Source organism: Bombina bombina, unplaced genomic scaffold (genome assembly GCF_027579735.1).
Source record: "Bombina bombina isolate aBomBom1 unplaced genomic scaffold, aBomBom1.pri scaffold_391, whole genome shotgun sequence".
In the NCBI taxonomy this organism is placed as follows: Eukaryota; Metazoa; Chordata; class Amphibia; order Anura; family Bombinatoridae; genus Bombina; species Bombina bombina.
Window position 1 is genome coordinate 168,112 of NW_026510691.1, and position 21,233 is coordinate 189,344.

The 21,233-nt window shown below is 37.5% G+C and overlaps 1 protein-coding gene across 1 annotated transcript in view; it reads left to right on the plus strand.

Moving 5' to 3' along the window:
• Positions 1–21,233, plus strand: part of LOC128643317 (calcium/calmodulin-dependent protein kinase type II subunit beta) — a 258,543-nt gene that overhangs the window by 133,579 nt on the left and 103,731 nt on the right. The window contains exons 5-11 of the mRNA XM_053696253.1: positions 4,224–4,296; positions 5,627–5,729; positions 6,534–6,617; positions 7,330–7,424; positions 7,966–8,088; positions 8,632–8,715; positions 8,802–8,844. Coding sequence (XP_053552228.1) covers positions 4,224–4,296; positions 5,627–5,729; positions 6,534–6,617; positions 7,330–7,424; positions 7,966–8,088; positions 8,632–8,715; positions 8,802–8,844 — 605 coding nt within the window. The remainder of the gene's footprint in view (positions 1–4,223; positions 4,297–5,626; positions 5,730–6,533; positions 6,618–7,329; positions 7,425–7,965; positions 8,089–8,631; positions 8,716–8,801; positions 8,845–21,233) is intronic.

Genomic DNA, 21,233 nt, shown 5'->3' on the forward strand with positions numbered 1-21,233 from the left:
GGGATGAGTGCTGTCCGCTGCCTTTGAGGTGGCGGACGAGTTAAGGAGCAGCGGTCATAGAGTCGCACGGAAACGGCAGCATACGCTGCATAGTAAATCGACCCCAATGAGAAGTAAATTGGAGCATTGTATAAAATGGTATGCTCTATCTGAATTATGAAAGAAAAAAATTGTATTACATGTCTAAAGCAAATTTCTGTCAAATTTGAACATTTTTAACATGTGTTTAGTTTATGAACAAAAAACTGTTGCCAGTACATTATATTTGACACAGTGCTCTCTACACAAACACTCACATGATACTGCATTAAATAATACACATAAACAAAACTACCTCACAAACACAACAAGAATTATGCTGCATAACACAAACATATCAGGGTGATTCACAAACATAAATACACAAAGCTGATATAAACACACACATACATACTTACACACTGCTGAAGGACATAGATAAAGCTGTATTGGACACACTCAATACAAAATGGTGCATATGTGCCAAAATGTGCCATATTATTATAATTTATGATATCCCTGATAGATAATAAATCACAGTGGCAGATCCAATTATTGATCACCTTTATTCAATAAACTGAAATTTATTTTTACCCTGAAAACTAAATTTAAAGGGACAGTAAAGTCAAAATTAACCTTTCGTCATTCACATAGAACAGTTTTAAACAACTATGCAATTTACTTATTTTTCAATTTAATTTGCTTTGTTGTCGTGGTATCCTTTGTTGAAAATCATACCTAGGCAGTACTGGGAGCTAGCTGCTGATTGGTGGCTGCACATATATATCTTTTGTCATTGGCTCACCTGATGTGTTCAGATATCTCTCAGCAATTCATTGCTGCTCCTTCAACAAAAGTTGTTGAGAGAAGCAAATTAGATGACAGTAAAATGGAAAGTTGTTTCAAATTGTATGCTCTATCTGAATCATGAAAGAAACATTTTAAATTTCATGTCCATTTAAAGGGGCAATAAAGTGAAATTAAACTTTTATGTTGAGCCTGCGATTTAAAACCAAAAAGAAAACTTGTTCTCTTAGCATCTTGTTGAAGATCAAACCTAGGTAGGCTAAAAAGTGTGCATGTGTCTTTAACACTCTATTGCAGTAGTGTTTGCAAAAAATGTATAACATTGCTACAAACACTGCTTCCATAGACTATTAAAGGCACATGCACTCTCCTGAATAGGATGCCCAGATGTCCTCTGCAAAAATACTGGACAGTTGGTCAGGGACTGTACACAATGGGAGGTAGGGTCATTCAATGTATATTATTTCACAACTGAGACGTAATTTTACCCCTTGACTGCCAGTAACATATAAATCAATATTTTACCTCTGGCTGACAGTAACACATAAACAGAAGCAATTTGAACCCCTTAACTACTTCTCACTTCATGTTGCTCCTTATTTGTAATGTGTTAAGGTATAGGAGACCTTTTACATTTAGTTATCATTCAGGGTCTTAAAAAAAATGGAGTTTTAACTGTCCAGTATATTTGTAAAGATTTTACTGGACAGCCTGCTAAAATACTGAACTGTCCAGTTGAATACTGGACCTATGGCAACCCTACTCCTGATCTACTATGAGCCTACCTAAGTTTACTCTTCAATAAAGTTTTTAAAGAGAACAAATAAATTGGACCCTTTTTATTTACTTTTAATTTTAACCTTGGTGTCCCTTTAAACTTCTGTAATTTTTAAAAAAAAAAGATTATTTCCCCCCCCCATAAAAAACATTTATCTTTAAACTAAAACGAATCTAGCTGTATACGTTGTGTACTTCCCTCTAATTGTCATTATCATTATCACTTGCTCTAAATGTCCGTTTGATCATTGGTTTATAGAGATTTCATTCTCATTGAACCATTGCAAAAAGTAGGGGCCAGATTTACTAAGAGCTGAGCGCACAAGGTTCTCAACTTGAGAAGCGGTCTGCATGGATTTGCAACAAATGTCTGCAGCCCATATGTACCATTACACACGCAAGTATATAATGCCGCCCCCTTCTCTTGTGCAACCAATCGCACAAGAGAAGGGCCTGTCAATCACCCAGAGCAATCGTGTTCGGGGTTATTTCAATCAGAGGTGGCGGAGTGAGTAAGAAGCAGCGGTCTTCTTACATTGCGGGAAGAAAGGAAGTGCCCAATGTATCCTGGTATATTAGTTTACCTTTACAGTAAATCTGCTGTGTCATTTTTGCCTTTAGTGGTTATTAAATAGTGTGGGGCTTGCCAACAGCATCAAGACTGCTCTATTTCTGCAGCGGTAATGCAGTAATACCCTGGTCTCACCACTGTCGATGAGAAACACTCTATTATAAGACTGAAAAACCCTTGTGAAACACGATTTACAGGGTACGTAGTTGACTCTATTGTGACTGAAAACCCCCTGTGACACAAGATGTACAGGGTACGTAGTTGACTCTATTGTAAGACTGAAAACCCCATGTGACACAAGATGTACAGGGTATGTAACTGTCATTAAGGGGTTAAATTTAAAGGGACTAACTCCAAAATGGTTATCCCTTTATTACCCATTCCCCAGTTTTGCACAGCTAACATAATTTTATATATATATATATATATATATATATATATACTTTTAACCTTTGTGATTACCTTGTATCTAAGCCTCTTTTGACAGCCCCCTGATGACATGGCTATTTATTTATTGACTTTTAGCGAATAAGTGCAGTGTCATCCACAACTCCACGGGCCTGAGCACAATGTTATCTATATGGCCCACATGAACTAGTAGTCTCCTGTTGTGAAAAGCTATTACAAAAGCATGTGATAACAGGCTGTGTGTAGAGGCTTAGAAACAGGCAGAAATTTAGATGTTTAAATGTTATAAAGTATATTTATATAACAACGTTGGTTGTGCAAAACTGGGGAATTGGTAGTAAAGGCGTTATCTATATTTTTAAACAATAACAATTTTGGTGCTGACTGTCTTTTTAAACAGTTTTAATTGATATTCTTCAGGCTTTAAAGTAGATTCTTTGATTGTACCTTTTAACAATGAATATTTTATTTGCCCCCCAAATTACTTCTGATTACAACAAATTACAAATAATATAATAATTCAAATGCATGTAATTCAATTTGTTATAATAATAATAATTAAGAAAAAGTATTTTCTATGTTCTTGTACATCCAGTAATTAGACATTGCATTGTGGACCAATGCATAAAATATATTATTTTCTTAACTGGATTTTCCTTTGCTCTGAGGGCATTATTGTTCTTTAATTCACCTGTTAGGTGATGATAAAAATGATCATGTTGATCTATGACTGGAAATTAAGGGGTTAAGCATATTTGTGAGGACCCATTCATCTATATTTCTTCTGTTACTGAAGACAGTTACTTCCACGTTTTGTCTGAATCATCACATTTTGTCCTTACCCTGTTTACTCTGAAGATCCTATTAATGTATTTAGGGCCAAATAATAGTATATGTGTGCCCAATTTAAAGACAGCTTTATTGTTGTTTTTTTAGGGGGGGGGGCTGTCCCTAAAATAATAATGGAAACAAAAAAGTCTCAGGGCCTAAAGATCAAAAATGTATGGAGAGAAATCACTGAGAATCTTTGTGGGTTTAGTATTATATTGTAATGTCTGTGTTTCTTCTTGACATCCATAACTGCTGCATAGCGAGATAAACAGCTCTCAGGCTAATATTTGCATTTATAAAATTATTTGAGAGACCTCACAATAGTGACCTGAGTGGAGAGCTTTACAACAGGTCCAGAAGATTTAACAACTCCCCCTAAAGAGCATATGATCAAATGATGTTTGTGTGACAAGTCACATTAATTGTGTTTAATCCCTTGTCTGACAGAGAACTATAGAGAAAAAAATGCTGGCAGTCAAGTGGTTATGTTCATAGGATGGGATATGGTTACACAGTTAAAGAGCTTTACTAAAATGAACCAGCCTAACCATCTTAACAACAAAACAACTAAAAAGTAAATAATGTCTAGAAATAACTAAGATATAGTAAACTATTTTATTACAGAGGTTCAAGCAATTATAAAGATATCTTTACAACACCAAATTTGCAGAGTATTTTATCCTAATCATTGTCAACAGTGGGTTTTGGTTGGCAGGCTCCCTTCCCCTCCCCTCCTGACCCCTTACCCCCTTCACCAGCCCGCAAGGAGCACACAGATCTTACTAATGCCCCCCCTGCTGTTTGCACGCAGTCATTGCATCCAGCAGATTCTTGAAGCAGTGCTCCACTGCCACCAAATGGGGGTTGTCCACAGGGACTTGAAGGTGAGCTTTGTGTCCCTCATACCACTTTTACATCTGCATGCCAGGCTGGACATTTCTCCACTCCATACCCAGCCTGCCCTGTGGGTGCCCTCTGCATGCTGATGTTAAGTAGCCTGCTGCTTTCTTTGTGTGGATGAGGGATATTTATTATGGCATGTGAAGGCTATGGGTCTTGGGTTGCTGCTTTATTGTATGGGTGCATGGCATGAGAAGGGAGGGAATAATTATGTTTTCTTTCATGAATTAATAGTTATATATTGTGAATGCCAGCTCATGGGACACATAGAGTCTCATATCTTTTCTTTGTAATCATGTGCTTAGTCTTTCCCATAATGCCTTTATGTCTGTAGTCTGTTTCGTATCTCTCCGCCAGCTTCCTGGCCTGTGCCATCTGCAATGGCAGGCTGATTGGATGGTGGCTGAGTGGCACAGCAGAGGTGCCCGTCACAGGGCATTTCTCAGGGACTGTGGTCACCTCTGCATCTGTTCATTTTGGAGTCCCATGGCATGGAGAGATAGTTATGTTGCATAGAAACAGGACATCTTCTGGATGAGATAGAGGTTGACATCTAATGAAGAGAAGAGACACGTCAGGAATCCTAGATAAAGCAAACCTGTTAGAAGGATGGAAAAATATTATAGAGGGTTAAAATGTGTGGCTTCTAGGACTCTTGCTGCATATGTCTGACCCCTGCTTTATTGATTGGGCTTACAGGGCAGCAATCATGTATGAAAGGGATGAGCTGTATCAGAAGAGAGAAGCTTTTTTTTTAATATGGTTAAATATTTACCTGCCACTGTCATTTAGATTAAAAGTCCTGCATTCTTCACCTTTCATAAATCTGCTCATACAATATTACAAAGATAAAGTTGCTGACCAGAGTACAGCCATTTTCTTTTTTTACCCATGATCCACCAAAATAATCTCCATAATTAAAAGGAGGTAACCTTTTTTGCGTTTCCTTGTTATCTATAAACTCTGTTTAGTGTAAAACTGACTTACTTTGAAACGCAAATCATGAAAATTAGAAGTAAGGGCAAAATGTTATTTTTCTACAAAATTGGTAAATATTTCATCCATAGTAAAATACTTCTCTTGACTTATATTGATACAGCCTACACCTTTTTTATACAAAGCTGGCACTTTTACATCACCATGATAGCGAGGAATAGTATTCACCGTATGTAGGGTTGAGAATTGATAGAGTACTTTAACCGATCCTTAGAGAGTATAGATTATAATAGTTAAACACAAATTGGTTCTGAGCTATTTTAAAAATGACAGAAGTAAATGCCGCTAATATTGCTGTCTAATTTATGTTAATAACAGCCAGAGAACCTACTCCTCGCTAGCAAATGTAAAGGAGCGGCTGTCAAGCTGGCAGATTTCGGCCTGGCCATTGAAGTGCAGGGTGAACAACAAGCCTGGTTTGGTAAGTTTGGGAGAAAAAGGAATTCTACTTCTGGAAACAGAAACATGATCAAAATGCCATTTATATAAGAAATCCACAATGTTGAACTTAAAGGGATACTAAACCCAATTTTTTTTCTTTCTTGATTCGGATAAAGCGTGCAATTTTAAGCAACTTTCTAATTTACTCCTATTATCAATATTTCATTGTTCTCTTGGTATCTTTAGTTGAAAAGCAGCAATGAAAGCTTAGGAGCCGACCCATTTCAGGTTCAGCACCTGGGTAGCGCTTGCTCATAAATTCAACTCACAAACCTTATGATTTTTTAAAAAAAAATAAGAATTAAAGGGAAATGAAACTCAAAAATGTTCTTTCATCATTCAGATAGGGAATACAATTTTTTTTTACCTCTATTATCAAATTTGCTTAGTTCTCTTGTTATTCTTTGTTGAAGAGCTATCTAGATAGGTAGCGTGGACATGTCTGGAGCAATACATGACAGGAAATAGTGCTGCCATCTTGTGCCCTTACTAATGTATAACATTGTTGCAAATTCAAAATAGTACTGCAGACACATGCAAACTCCGGAATTAACCTTCCTGTTTTTCAACAAAAGATAACAAGAAATTGTGATAAAAAAATTAATTTGGAAAGTTTTTTTTAAAATTGTGTGCTCTATCTGAAACATGAAATACATTTTTGGAAGTTTATGTCCCTTTAGGGCATTCTAAATATGCATATGTGAATTATTCTCCATACAAGAGGCAAAAAATGATATCCTTTGTGTAAATGGTAAGGCATCAATCGTGTATCTTTCTATGACAGGTTTTGCAGGAACACCTGGATATCTGTCCCCTGAGGTTCTTCGAAAGGAAGCCTATGGAAAACCTGTGGATATTTGGGCATGTGGTAAGAAGAGATGGCAAAGTGGGCAAATAAAAGGAAAAAAAACTAGAGGAGAGGGTTAACAGTAGGCTGACCATATTGCCGCTTTAAGAAGGAACACATATGAAAAATACATATGTCAGGGTTCTTATACAAAGCATTTCTTTAAACAGCCCTGAAAACAGCCCTGGCATGTGTATTTTTTATATGTGTCCCTTTTTAAAGCGGCAATATGGTCAGCCTAGTTAACAGTTAAAGGAACATTACATGCTAAATTAAATCTCCAAATGATGTATAATTACTATGCATAGTACGAATGTGAAATGATTATTTATTTTTCCTAAACTTCCTGTAATTTACCTCTTCAAATTTGTATGATTTTTACTTTCCAACGAGAGCTTTAAGTGCAATCTTGAATACTTAGATTTGCCACCTTGCTAGGAAAAAATAAGAAAAAACAAAAACAAAAAAAGAGAGAAGAAAAGAAATTGAGAGCATGAGATGTAAAGTTGAGAATGAAGTCTGAATCCAACCTTATTTTCTTGAAGTGCTAGGTCATGTTGATTTTAATAGAAATCCAACCTTGGACATGAATGGGGAAATTAAAGTGTAAGGTTGATAATTCTGTTAGATAGGAAAGGAGATGTGTGTTTTAATTGGAAATTTATAGAATAATAACATGAATCACAATTTAGAACTTTGACACATAGCTGAATATGCCGTTATCATTCTATAGGTGTGATTCTGTATATCCTTTTGGTTGGTTATCCACCTTTTTGGGATGAGGATCAACACAAACTGTACCAGCAGATCAAGGCTGGGGCATATGATGTGAGTACCTGTACCCCATTTTTGTAGTATTTTAAGACAGACAAATTAGTAATAATTTCACTTGATTCCAGGCCACTCATGAATGTAAGTACAAAAGGAATAATTTCCTAGTCTAGCAATGGCATATTATTTTATCTCAGTCCAGCTATTTGCATTCTTTTAGCCCTCTTATTTTATTAAATAATATATATTTGTCTATTGTTTTGTTAATAATACAATACCAGCAGCACCATGATCTGCCCTTATTCATGTCAGATAGCCCGAAACGTTGTCTTTCTTGTTCCCTCTGTGCAAGAATAAAGTTGAGTATTTGCAACTCTGGATCACGGTGCTGCTGGTATTGTATTATCATCTATTGTTTGGGGTTATCTATTGTTTTGTTAGTAATTTATTAAAGTTCATTACCCCCTCATTCCTATCCATTCTCTTTAGCTTTCATGTCCATTTCGCAACAATTATTCCAAAAACATTGATGAGTTGGAACATGATCAGTTAGGCAGCATTATCACTCACATCCCTAACTTTTCTCTTCTTCATGTAGTTCCCGTCCCCAGAATGGGACACAGTGACCCCCGAAGCCAAGAACCTCATTAATCAAATGTTGACCATTAACCCAGCAAAGCGTATTACTGCTCATGAAGCTCTCAAACACCCTTGGGTCTGTGTAAGTATCTGACAACTATCTAGAGGATAGTGCTCTATGTGAAATCAGAAATGGGGCATCCACCAGTGACTGACTGTGAACTGATTAGCTGGTGAACTCCTCCACCTACGGACAGTTTGAAGTGGGACTATTGAAGGAAGGGAGGGGACCAGGGTTGCCAGGTCAGCAATGTTTTCATGGACACTTATGAGTTATACATATTGCAGGGCGTGCAGAGGGCAGCATGCATTGCACCTAAACAGCACAAAAATAGTGACCCTAGACAGCACTATTCATGTTCCTCCCTACACATCCTGCAGCATGTGTAACTCATACGTGACCAGGAAAACATGGCTGAGGTGGCAACCCTAGAGGGGACAGAATTAAATGTAATGGTTTACAGGTATAGCATCTATTCACAAATGTCTGAGATCTGGAGAAGGCATACATTAGATATTGCATGAAAATGATAACCAGCACCAACTGATGATTGAAATAAAGAGGATTTTCTATAATAGAACGTAACTCATTACGGCCTATAAAATGCCCTCTCTTCTTTTGCAGCAACGATCCACTGTTGCCTCAATGATGCACAGACAAGAGACAGTGGAATGTCTGAAGAAATTCAATGCCCGCAGAAAGCTAAAGGTAATTCATCTGGGTTCCATTGTGCTTCTGTTTAATCCTGATCTCAGACTTCATGATCACTCCCCTGTAATCTGCTCTTCACACAGGGGGCCATTTTGACCACGATGCTTGCAACAAGGAATTTCTCTGGTAGGTGCATGTTCCCTTGGACCTATTATGATCTATTCATTATCTACAGATGTCACACTGAGATTTCTTATATGGTGTTCTTCTATATTATTTTTTATGTTCTGCATAAGTCTCAGTAGTACCTTTTGGTAGGACACTTAAAAAAAATATTGCAGAATTTACTGCTTAGTGACCTGTAGAGTTTATTGTACATTTCTTAGTGGGTTGCTCTAGATATCACTGTCAAATTAGGTTTGTAAAGTTTTGCAGATATCAACATATAATTTAATGTACAATGTTCTGAGCAAATCTCTGTGATAGTTTGCTGATATTACTGCAGAATTCTTTGGGGGTGGTTTGCAAATATCACTATACAGTTCTTTTAGTTTTCCAGATATATTACTGTATTTTCTCTGCAATATTCTGCAGATACCGTAGAATCCTGTTTGCAATGTTTTGCTTACATTAGTTTGAAAATACATGTGAAATATTTATTTTCTTGAATTCTATATTCAAATGTTTAGTAAATATCTAAAGATATCTCTTTGTGACATTCTGAAGGTATCAGAAAATGCTAATAGTCTGTTATCTGCATCTATCTCTCTGCCTGTCTGACTATCTCTCTGCCTGTCTCTATATATTTATCTATTTGTCTATTTATGACTGTCAATTTGTATGTATCTATGTATCTGTCTATCTGCCTGTCTCTAAATATATGCCTGTCTGTATGTCTGTCTATCTATCTCTGCCTGTCTGTCTGACCATCTATGTGTCTATCTATCTATCTATCTATCTATCTATATATCTATATATCTATCTATCTATCTATCTATTGATAACATTGCCAGGGCACTTAGCATAATCTTACCATTGTTGTTAAGAATACACTGTATAATTATTCTATATTTTTTTGGATTTAAATGTATAATTCTTTTGAGTGTTTTTCTCCAGTTATTTGTGTTCGTTGGATATCCATGTATGTTTCTGTGCAAAGATCTGTTAATATTTTCTTAGAATTGTCTGTGAGATTCTCTGCAGATTTTAATGTAGAATTATCTGCAGATACCAGTATGGAATTCTAAGACATTCTGTAGATATCAATGTACAATTGTGAGTGTGTTGATCTGCTTGTATCCCTGTACAATTCTGTATCTGATGTGTTGCACATATTGTATGTAGTTATACATGCAGATCTGTCTGGAATTCCCTTTGCAGTGCCCTGCAGCCTAACCACTGGTGATGGTGGGAGTTAGTCTGCAACCTTTTGCAGAGCATTGTGCAGTATGATTGGGGTTCTCTCTGCTTCTTATCATTCCTTTATTTCCGGTCTGCTTTATTTTACTTACTACATCTTTCCTTTCTTCTCTTATTACTGTCCAACATTTCTTTTTGCCTGATCCTTATGTCTGTCTCTCCCCCCCACCAACACTTTCCTCCGTGTCTTTGTGTGTTACCATCAACTTTCTAATTTGTTTCTCACAATGTCACTTGGCCCATCCTGATTGTTGACATTTTTTTCCCAACATCCATTTATCCTTCCATATCTCTGTTTCTCTGTGCTCTCCCTCCTCTCACAGTGGGCAGACAGACCACAGCTCCTGCCACAATCACCACTGCCGCCACTAGTACAGCCCTAGGGTTGGTGGAACAAGGTAGTTGTATCCTCAGGGAACCTCTCCTCCTCTATATTTACCCTTCACTTCCCTGAGAGGTGACTGCATGTGGCTGATTCATCCAAGCTCCCTGCTTGTGTTTGTCACTAGAAAAGGCAGGGCTGGGGTATACCCACTGCACAATTAGGGGGTTGGCATGATCTGTTTTTTATAAAATGGTATAGCACAGTCTATTTGTAACAAGAGAGATGTTATCAGGTTCATCTTTGCTGTTTAGTATCTGATTTAGGCTATATGTTGCTATTAAGCATACCAGAATTTCTACAAGACAGAAATATAATACAATATATATCCAAGGAAGTTTTATGGTTGTACAGTATGATAAGATACCCAATATTTTGAGTATATATTGTGCCATAATACAAAGCTTTGAAACCCATACTAGTCTATATATGGTATAGAATCCCTCCAGTGATATACAGTAGGTATACCATATGCCCTATTACTAGGTTCTGCAGAAGCATAGTGTAGAGCAGGGGTCAGTAACCTTGGTACCCCCAGATGATTTGGAACTACATTTCCCATGATGCTCATACACACTTTAGGCTGGCTGAGTATTATGGGAAATGTAGTTCCGAAACATCTGGGGTGCCAAGTTTGCTGACCCCTGGTGTAGAGTAACAAGCTCTAAGCTGAGCCTACAGTGAGTAAATAACTTTATTACTTTAAAGGGACACTAAATTCAAATATTTTCTTTCATGATTCAGATAGAGAATGCAATTTTAAACAACATTCCAATTTACTTCTATTATCTAATTTGCTTCATTCTTTAGATATTCTTTGTTGAATAAATAGCAATTCATATGGGTAAGCCAATGACATGAGGTATCTATGTGCAGGCACCAATCAGCAGCTACTGAGCCTATCTAGATATGCTTTTCAACACAGGATTTCATGAGAATGAAGCAAATTAGATAATAGAAGTAAATTAGAAAGTTGTTTAAAATTGCATGCTCTTTCTAAATCATGAAAGAAAAAAAATTGGGTTTCATGTCCCTTTAATTATTCTCTAATTACGATTTGTTTAGAGTGTGCATTTAATTTTTCACACTCTGGGGCCTATTTACCAAGCTCCGTATGGAGCTTGAAGGCCCGTGTTTCTGCCGAGCCTTCAGGCTAAAGACCGCTGCTCCATAACCTGTCCGCCTGCTCTGAGGAGGCAGACAGACATTGTGGGAAATCAACCCGATCGAATACGATCGGGTTAATTGACACCCCTTGCTAGCGGCCGATTGGCTGCGAATCTGCAGGGGGCGGTGTTGCACCAGAAGTTCACAAGAGCTGCTGGCGCAATGCCGAATGCGGAGAGCGTATAGCTCTCTGTATTCAACGATGTCTGTCGGACATGATCCGCTCATCGGATCATGTCGGACAGAGGGTTGATAAATTGGCCCCTCTGTGTAGCATACAACGGTGCCAGATTATGCTTTGATATATGCATGTAAAGAGAATTAGACTTTCTGTGAATGTGTAGCGTTTTAAGTGTTTACAGATTACAGAATTCACTGGACTGTGAAGTTTTGTGTCTATATATTGCTTAGTAAGATGAAAGACACTGGCCTAGATTTAATGAACCTCATTTTATTTTTTAACAAGCTGTTCGTACAAGATGCACTTGGTCAGAGAGGTCCTTTGCGAGATTCATTAAACAAAACTATGCCTATGGGGCATTCACTACATTTGTTGCTAACAAGAGCAAATAATGCAGTACAATATATTACGCACACAAAATGATATCATTATCTTACACTTTAAAGGGACAAGAAACCCAAAAAATGTTCTTTCATGATTTAGAAAGATCATGAAATTTTAATCAACTTTCCAATTTATTTCTATTATCTAATTTACTTCATTCTCTTATATAAATAGCCTTAGCAGCTGCTGATTGGTGGCTGCACATAGATGCCTCATATGATTGGCTCACCTATGTGCATTGCTATTTCTTCAACAAAGGATAGCTAAAGAAGCAAATTAGATAATAGAATGAAAATTGGAATGTTGTTTAAAATTGTATTCTCTATATGAATCATGAAAGAAACCAAATTATGTCTCTTTAAATTTTGTATTTTACAAAATAAAGAATACAATTAAAAAAAATAAAATTAAATTTGCAATTTAACCAGTGTTCCCAACTGTCGTATGTTTTGCAGGATGGTCCCGGTTTGGGAACACTTTTCCTTTGTCCCTCTCACCACTATCGTTCCTTGTAAATGCCTCCTCTACCATTGATCATAAATATAAAGCCATCCCACCATATTGCCCAGCCACTCCCATGGACAGCTTTGACTCTGCTCACATTGTGCCACGACCATCCCCCTGACTACAAAATGGTGCAGTAGGCCCCACCGCTGGGGAGTCAAAGCCCCGCCCTACACATAAGGCAAATTATGTAGTGAATAAAACTCTCATTTTTAGATACAATTAACATAGGCCTAGATTACGAGTTTTGCGTTAGCCTTAAAAAGCAGCATTGGCTGGTCCTAATGCTGCTTTTTAACACCCGCTGGTATTACGAGTCTTGCAGGTACAGGTGTACCGCTCACTTTTTTGGCCAGACTCGGAAATACCGCAAATCCACTTACGTCAATAGCGTATCCTATATTTTCAATGGGACTTGCATAGCGCCGGTATTACAAGTCTCCCAAAAAGTGAGCGGTAGACCATCTCCTGACAAGCCTGGTACCGCATTTTAAAGTCAGTAGTTAAGAGTTTTACACTACAACGCTGTAGCATAAAACTCTTAACTAAAGTGCTAAAAAGTACAAAAACACCCATAAACTACCTATTAACCCCTAAACCGAGGCCCCCCCACATTGCAAACACTAAAATATTTTTTTTAACCCCTAATCTGCCGAACCGGACATCGCCGCCACTATAATAAATATATTAATCCCTAAACCGCCACTATCCCGCATCGCAAACATTAGTTAAATATTATTAACCCCTAATCTGCCGTCCCTAACATCGCAGACACCTACCTACATTTATTAACCCCTAATCTGCTGCCCCCAACGTCGCCGCCACTATATTAAAGTTATTAACCCCTAAATCTAAGTCTAACCCTAACTCCCCCTAACTTAATATAATTTAAATAAATCTAAATAAAATTACTATCATTAACTAAATTATTCCTACCAGTATTTAAAACTAAATACTTACCTGTAAAATAAACCCTAAGCTAGCTACAATATAACTAATAGTTACATTGTAGCTAGCTTAGAGTTTATTTTTATTTTACAGGCAACTTTGTATTTATTTTAACTAGGTACAATAGTTATTAAATAGTTATTAACTATTTAATAACTACCTAGTTAAAATAAAGACAAATTTACCTGTAAAATAAAACCTAACCTAAGTTACAATTACACCTAACACTACACTACAATTAAATGAATTACCTAAATTAAATACAATTATAACAATTAAATAAAATTATCTAAAGTACAAAAAACCAAACAAACACTAAATTACAGAAAATAATAAAGAAATTACAAGATTTTTTTTAAACTAATTACACCTAATCTAATCCCCCTAACAAAATAAATAAAGCCCCCCCAAAATAAAAAAGCCCTGCCCTACACTAAATTACAAATAGCCCTTAAAAGGGCATTTTGTGGGGCATTGCCCCAAAGTAATCAGCTCTTTTACCTGAAAAAAAATTACAATTCCCCCCCCAACATTAAAACCCACCACCCATACAACCAACCCTACTCTAAAACCCACCCAATCCCCCCTTAAAAAAACCTAATACTAACCCCCTGAAGATCACCTTACCGGGAGACGTCTTCACCCAACCGGGCCGAAGCCCTCAACGAAGCCGGGAGAAGTCTTCATCCAAGCCGGGCAAAGTGGTCCTCCAGACGGGCAGAAGTCTTCATCCAGACAGCATCTTCTATCTTCATCCATCCATCCGGGTTCATCTTCAAGACATCCGGCTAAACACAGAATGAAGGTTCCTTTAAATGACGTCATCCAAGATGGCGTCCCTTCAATTCCGATTGGCTGATAGAATTGAAGTTCAACTCTATTGGCTGATCCAATCAGCCAATAGGATTAAGCTGGCATTCTATTGGCTGTTCCAATCAGCCAATAGAATGCCAGTTCAATCCTATTGGCTGATTGCATCAGCCAATAGGATTTTATTTACCTTAATTCCGATTGGCTGCTAGAATTCTATCAGCCAATCAGAATTGAAGGGACGCCATCTTGGATGACGTCATTTAAAGGAACCTTAAAGGAACCTTCACCTTTTTTGCAGGTGTTAGGTTTTTTTTCAGCCGGCTCTCCCCCATTGATTCCTATGGGGAAATTGTGCACAAGCACGTTTAGCCAGCTCACCGCTAACGTAAGCAGCACTGGTATTGAGGTGAGATGTGGAGCTAAATTTTGCTCTACGCTCACTTTTTTGCGGTTAACGCCAGGTTTGTAAAAACCCGTAATACCAGCACTGTCTGTAAGTAAGCGGTGAGCATAAACTGCTCGTTAGCATCGCACAGCCTCTAACGCAAAACTTGTAATCTAGGCGATAGAGTTTTAATCACTTTAGAACTTGTATTTTGCATTGATATACACAAGCTTCATTAGGAATATACAAGTAAACATATCTTTGGATGTGTATTCCAGGCTGTGCAAAATAAGTCTTGCAGTGAGAGACTAGGCTGAACATGAGGCGTTTAGTATTGATTTATCTATCTTTTCCAGCGCGCTGTTAGTGGGAGTTCATAAAGACTCAATTGGCCTTGTAAAGTACCTAGTCGTCTTGTGGTCATGTCACACTATTAAAGCTGAAGAGGTAGTCTCATTTTGTGTGTGTGTTTAACTTTTTTCAAGTTTACTTTTTGTATATTTTTTAATTTCAATTAGTTTATTTGTTAAGGTTTCAAGGGCATTTTTTAAATGCGATATCTTTCACCAAAAAATGCATCGAGAAGTGAATGGTTACTAGATAGATATATATAATAAGCTTAATGCACAACTAATGATGAGGGGTAGGTAAAATTATCTTATAATTGCTCAATATTCAGGTTGCGATGTTGAGGTAAGTTCTTTACATAACAGGCAATATAAGTTAAAGGGATAGAAAGGCCAAACAATGAAATGTGCATGGGTTCAATTTTAAATAGAAAATTTTTTTTTTTTACATCCATTAGCAAAAGCTCTTCTAGTAATAGTTATTACTGTTTTTCCAGTGGCATACGCACACATGCTGATGTGCTGTGAGCACCCATACCCCAGTATTCAAACTCATAGACCTGGGGGTGGTGTGTTTTGTGTCTGTGAACACTTAAAGGGACATAATACTCATATGCTAAATCACTTGAAACTGATGCAGTATAACTGTAAAAATCTGACATGAAAATATCACCTGAGCATCTCTATGTAAAAAAGGAAGATATTTTACCTCAAAATCTCCTCAGCTCAGCAGAGTAAAAAGTTCTGTGTAAAAAGTTGTACTCAGCTGCAGGTAAAAAAAAATAAAAAATGAAGAAATGAACAGCAGCCAATCAGCATCAGCAGTGCTGAGGTCATGAACTCTTTTACTGTGATCTCATGAGATTTGACTTAACGCTCATGAGATTTCATTGTAAACTTCCTTACACTGAATAGGGAAATAACATGAGAGTGCACAAGGCTCATCCCTTCGGCTGTCCCGGGACAGACATACTGATATGCTGCTTAGAAGTCCTTTACAATGGGATGTGGCTACTGAGAAACTTTTGAGGTAAAATATCTTTCTTTTTTACATAGAGATGTTCAGGTGATATTTTCTAGTCAGCTTTTTAAAGCTATACTGCATCACTTTCAAGTGTTTAAACATTTGGGTATTATGGCCCTTTAATTTGTGTCATACAAGCCACTGCTGACTCTCAGAGAAGGTGTGGTTTTAGAATAGTGCTGTACAAGCCCTTGCAGCATATCTACGTATTCTGCTGAAAAACAGAAATAACTTTTACTAGAAACATTTTTGCTAATGGAAGTTTTTTGCAAAAATGCTTCTATTTAAAACTGAAATGTGCACATTTAGTTTTCAATTTTAACCTTTCTATCCCTTTAAACTGCACTAACAGCATTGCAGTTAGATTTATATTCACTTCAACTACAGAGCTTTAATCGGTACAGGGTTCCAAGTCCCCTGCAACTGCTTCCTCTTGTCTTCTATTGTTTTTGTAGGAGGCAGCGCACAGTTCATTGAAAAATGCAGATTGAGTCATCTTATTTATACTATGAGGACTTTAATAACTCAGATTTCAAGAGAGCTTTATTAATTCTAGGCCAGTGAGCGGGCATATGATCCAAGGCTGTCTAAGGATAAAAATTTCCAGGAGCTGGGTATATATATAAATGAAGTATACCTCTTGTTTAAACCACTTTATGTATATAGTTTATCATCAGATAGCAGGATCTTAAATGTGCCATAAAAAGGTTACTAGCTGTTTTGTGGATAAATATGAGTAGCACAAGGTAATGTGTGAGTATAAAGCATCCCAGTAGTAGCTTTGTACGGGGATAGGTTGAATAGGCATGAATTACATAGTTATTTATTAATTCAATAAATACCAGGTTTGGTGTTAGCATTGAGTACTTTAGTATTACTTGGGTAGATAAAAAATGGTAGGAGTACTAGATAATGGGGTCTATTTAGGAAGCAGCGGATGCTGCCTCCGACACCCACTCCGCTCAGTTCCAGCTGAAGCGGAAGTTAAGAAGCTGCGGGCCTAAGATCGCTGCTCCTTAACTCGTCCGCCACATCTGAGGTGGTGGACAGCAATCTGTCCGATCTAATCATGTCCGTTCGCACATTAATAAATTGACCCCATAGTTGTAGATTTATGAAGCAGCCTATGCTGCTGTTTCCGTGCGAGCCTTCTGGCTCACCGGAAACATAAATTAAGCAGCAGCGGCGACTGCAATCATCCCGATCGGATACGATCGGGATGATTGACACCCCATGCTAGCGGCCGATTGGCCGCAAATTTGCAGGGGGCAGCATTGCACAAGCATTTCACTAGAAATGCTTGTGCAATGTTAAATGCCGACATCTTATGCTGTTGGCATTTAGCGATGTCGGATGGACATGATTCGCTACAGCGGACCATGTCCGCCCGCCATTTGATAAATCTACTCCATAGTATCCCAAGTCTGCTAGGGATTGTAAGAAGCAATAAAAGGCTTATTTTGTATAGAAGAGTATCCAGTGTGGGTATATAGCATGCCAGTATTACCAGGTGTTCTGGCATGTAAAGGGGATGCATATAAATACATAGTGGTCCTGGCTCCTGAAGATGCTGCATGTAGTTTGTGTTATTTGATGCATGCTGTGTGCCTAGGCATGTCATATGCATGTCATTTGCTAAGAAAGGGCCCCCAGTGTCTCACAGGTTGACAGTGTACACTGCATTTATTATTATATTATTATATTATATATATAGTGTGAATTTATTGTGGGTTGGGGCTGGGCCTAAGAGCTAACACTCTAAAGCCTTTATATTCTTGTAGCATATATGTGTTTTATACATCTGTGTTTTAGTGAAATTGTTTCTATGTATGCATATATATATATTGCGTAGTTATGTGTTAGGTGTCTGTACATAGCTGTTGCATAAGATGTCTTTGTGTATTTCAAGTGTATGTGCATAAAATGTGAAAATGAATGTTAAAGGAACAGTAAAGTCAAAATGAAACTTTCATGATGTAGACAGAGCAAGCAATTTTAAACAACTTTCAATTTTACTTTTTATCTAATTTGCTTTGTTCTCTTGGCATCCTTTGTTGAAAAACATAAGCAGGACGGCTCAGGAGCAGCAATGCATTAATAGGAGCTAGCTAGAGATTGGTGGATGCTCATATACTCCTCTTGTCAATAGCCAGATTACAAGTGGAGCACTATTGATAGCGTTCAGTATGCTATAAAATATCACGGGCCTGCACTTAAAATAGAGCACAACCTGGTATCTAGTGAATGGTTAAACAGAATTACCAGAGACTGTTTAGCGCAGGCAACATCTCTTTTACCCCTCCTATATTTGCAATGAATAATGCGGCCCCACTTAACATCACTCATATTACAAGTGGTGAGTTATGTATTGCATGCGAGTGCAACAATAACATCACTAAGAAATTAAGCGCGACTTGAGACCTAGGGGACGATTTATCAAGCTCCGTATGGAGCTTGATGCCCCTTGTTTTCGTCTAAAGACCGCTGCTCCATACTTTGTCCGCCTGCTCTGAGGCCGCGGACATAAATCAACTCGATCAAATACGATCAGGTTGATTGATACCTCCTGCTAGCGGCCAATTGGCCGCGAATCTGCAGGGGTCGACATTGCACCAACAGTTCACAAGAACTGCTGGTGCAATGATAAATGCCGACAGAGTATGCTGTCGGCATTTATCGATGTGCAGTGGACATAAAGCGTTAGGGCAAGAATAAAAGTACATTATAACTTGTGTACACATTTTAAAATAAATTATATATATATATATGTGTGTGTGTATTATTGAAATAAATGTTTAAAAAGTGTTTTAACATGGTATGGTATATGAAAAGGTGTTGGACTGGGAAGAGCTAAAAGGTATATATATATATATATATATATATGTATATACATATGTGTGTGTTGGTATCTTTGTATGTATATATGTGTATGTATGTGTGCACATACACACAAACCAATATATATATACATTTTCATATACCATATTATGTGAAAGCATTGCTAATACCACTTTTATAAAAAAAAAATAATACATATATACGTATATATATATATATATATATATATATCAAGAAATATACGGTGGGGAAGCAACTGCTAGGAGTTCATTTTAAATAGACATGTGCACCGCTAAAAAATTCGGTTCGTTTTCGGTTCGGATCGATTCGGACTTTTCGAATTTCGTTTCGGATCGAATCTGATTCGGCAAAATTTGAATAAATTTGTTTCGGATTTATTCGGATCCGAATAAATTCGTTTCGGATTTATTCGGATTCGGCTGAATTCGGTTCTATTCCGTTCCGAAATTCGGTATGTTTTTAGTACACTAACACCCATTTAGTACACTAAGTCACTAACACCCATAAACTACCTATGAACCACTAAACCGAGGCCCCCCCACATCGCAAACCCTATAATAACATTATTTAACCCCTAATCTGCCGATCGGATATCGCCGCCGCCTACATTATAGCTATTAACCCCTAATCTGCTGTCCCTAACACCGCCGACCCCTACATTATAGTTATTAACCCCTAATCTGCCTCCCCCAACGTCGCCGCAATCTAACTACAAGTATTAACCCCTAATCTGCCGACCCGATATCGCCGCCGCCTACATTATAGCTATTAACCCCTAATCTGCTGTCCCTAACACCGCCGACCCCTACATTATAGTTATTAACCCCTAATCTGCCTCCCCCAACGTCGCCGCAATCTAACTACAAGTATTAACCCCTAATCTGCCGACCCGATATCGCCGCCGCCTACATTATAACTATTAACCCCTAATCTGCTGTCCCTAACACCGCCGACCCCTACATTATAGTTATTAACCCCTAATCTGCCTCCCCCAACGTCGCCGCAATCTAACTACAAGTATTAACCCCTAATCTGCCGACCCGATATCGCCGCCGCCTACATTATAACTATTAACCCCTAATCTGCTGTCCCTAACACCGCCGACCCCTACATTATAGTTATTAACCCCTAATCTGCCCCCCCCCCAACGTCGCCGCAATCTAACTACAAGTATTAACCCCTAATCTGCCGACCCGATATCGCCGCCGCCTACATTATAACTATTAACCCCTAATCTGCTGTCCCTAACACCGCCGACCCCTACATTATAGTTATTAACCCCTAATCTGCCTCCCCCCAACGTCGCCACAATCTAACTACAAGTATTAACCCCTAATCTGCCGACCGCAAATCGCCGCCACTATAATAAATGTATTAACCCCTAAACCGCCGCACTCCCGCCTCGCAAACACTATAATACATTTTATTAACCCCTAATCTGCCCTCCCTAACATCGCCGCCACCTACCTACAATTATTAACCCCTAATCTCCCGCCCCCATCGTCGCCGCTACTATAATAAGGTTATTAACCCCTAAACCTAAATCTAACCCTAACACTAACACCCCCTAACTTAAATATAATTTAAATAAAACAAAATAAATTTACTATAGTTAAATAAATGAATCCTATTTAAAACTAAATACTTACCTGTAAAATAAACCCTAAGATAGCTGCAATATAACTAATAGTTACATTGTAGCTATTTTAGCATTTATATTTATTTTACAGGCAACTTTGTATTTATTTTAACTAGGTACAATAGTTATTAAATAGTTAATAACTATTTAATAACTACCTAGCTAAAATAAATACAAATTTACCTGTAAAATAAATCCTAACCTAAGTTACAATTACACCTAACACTACACTATCATTAAATTAACTAAATAAATGAATCATATTTAAAACAAAATACTTACCTGTAAAATAAACCCTAAGATAGCTGCAATATAACTAATAGTTACATTGTAGCTATTTTAGCATTTATATTTATTTTACAGGCAACTTTGTATTTATTTTAACTAGGTACAATAGCTATTAAATAGATATTGACTATTTAATAGCTACCTAGTTAAAATAATTACAAAATTACCTGTAAAATAAATCCTAACCTAAGTTACAATTAAACCTAACACTACACTGTCATTAAATAAATTAACT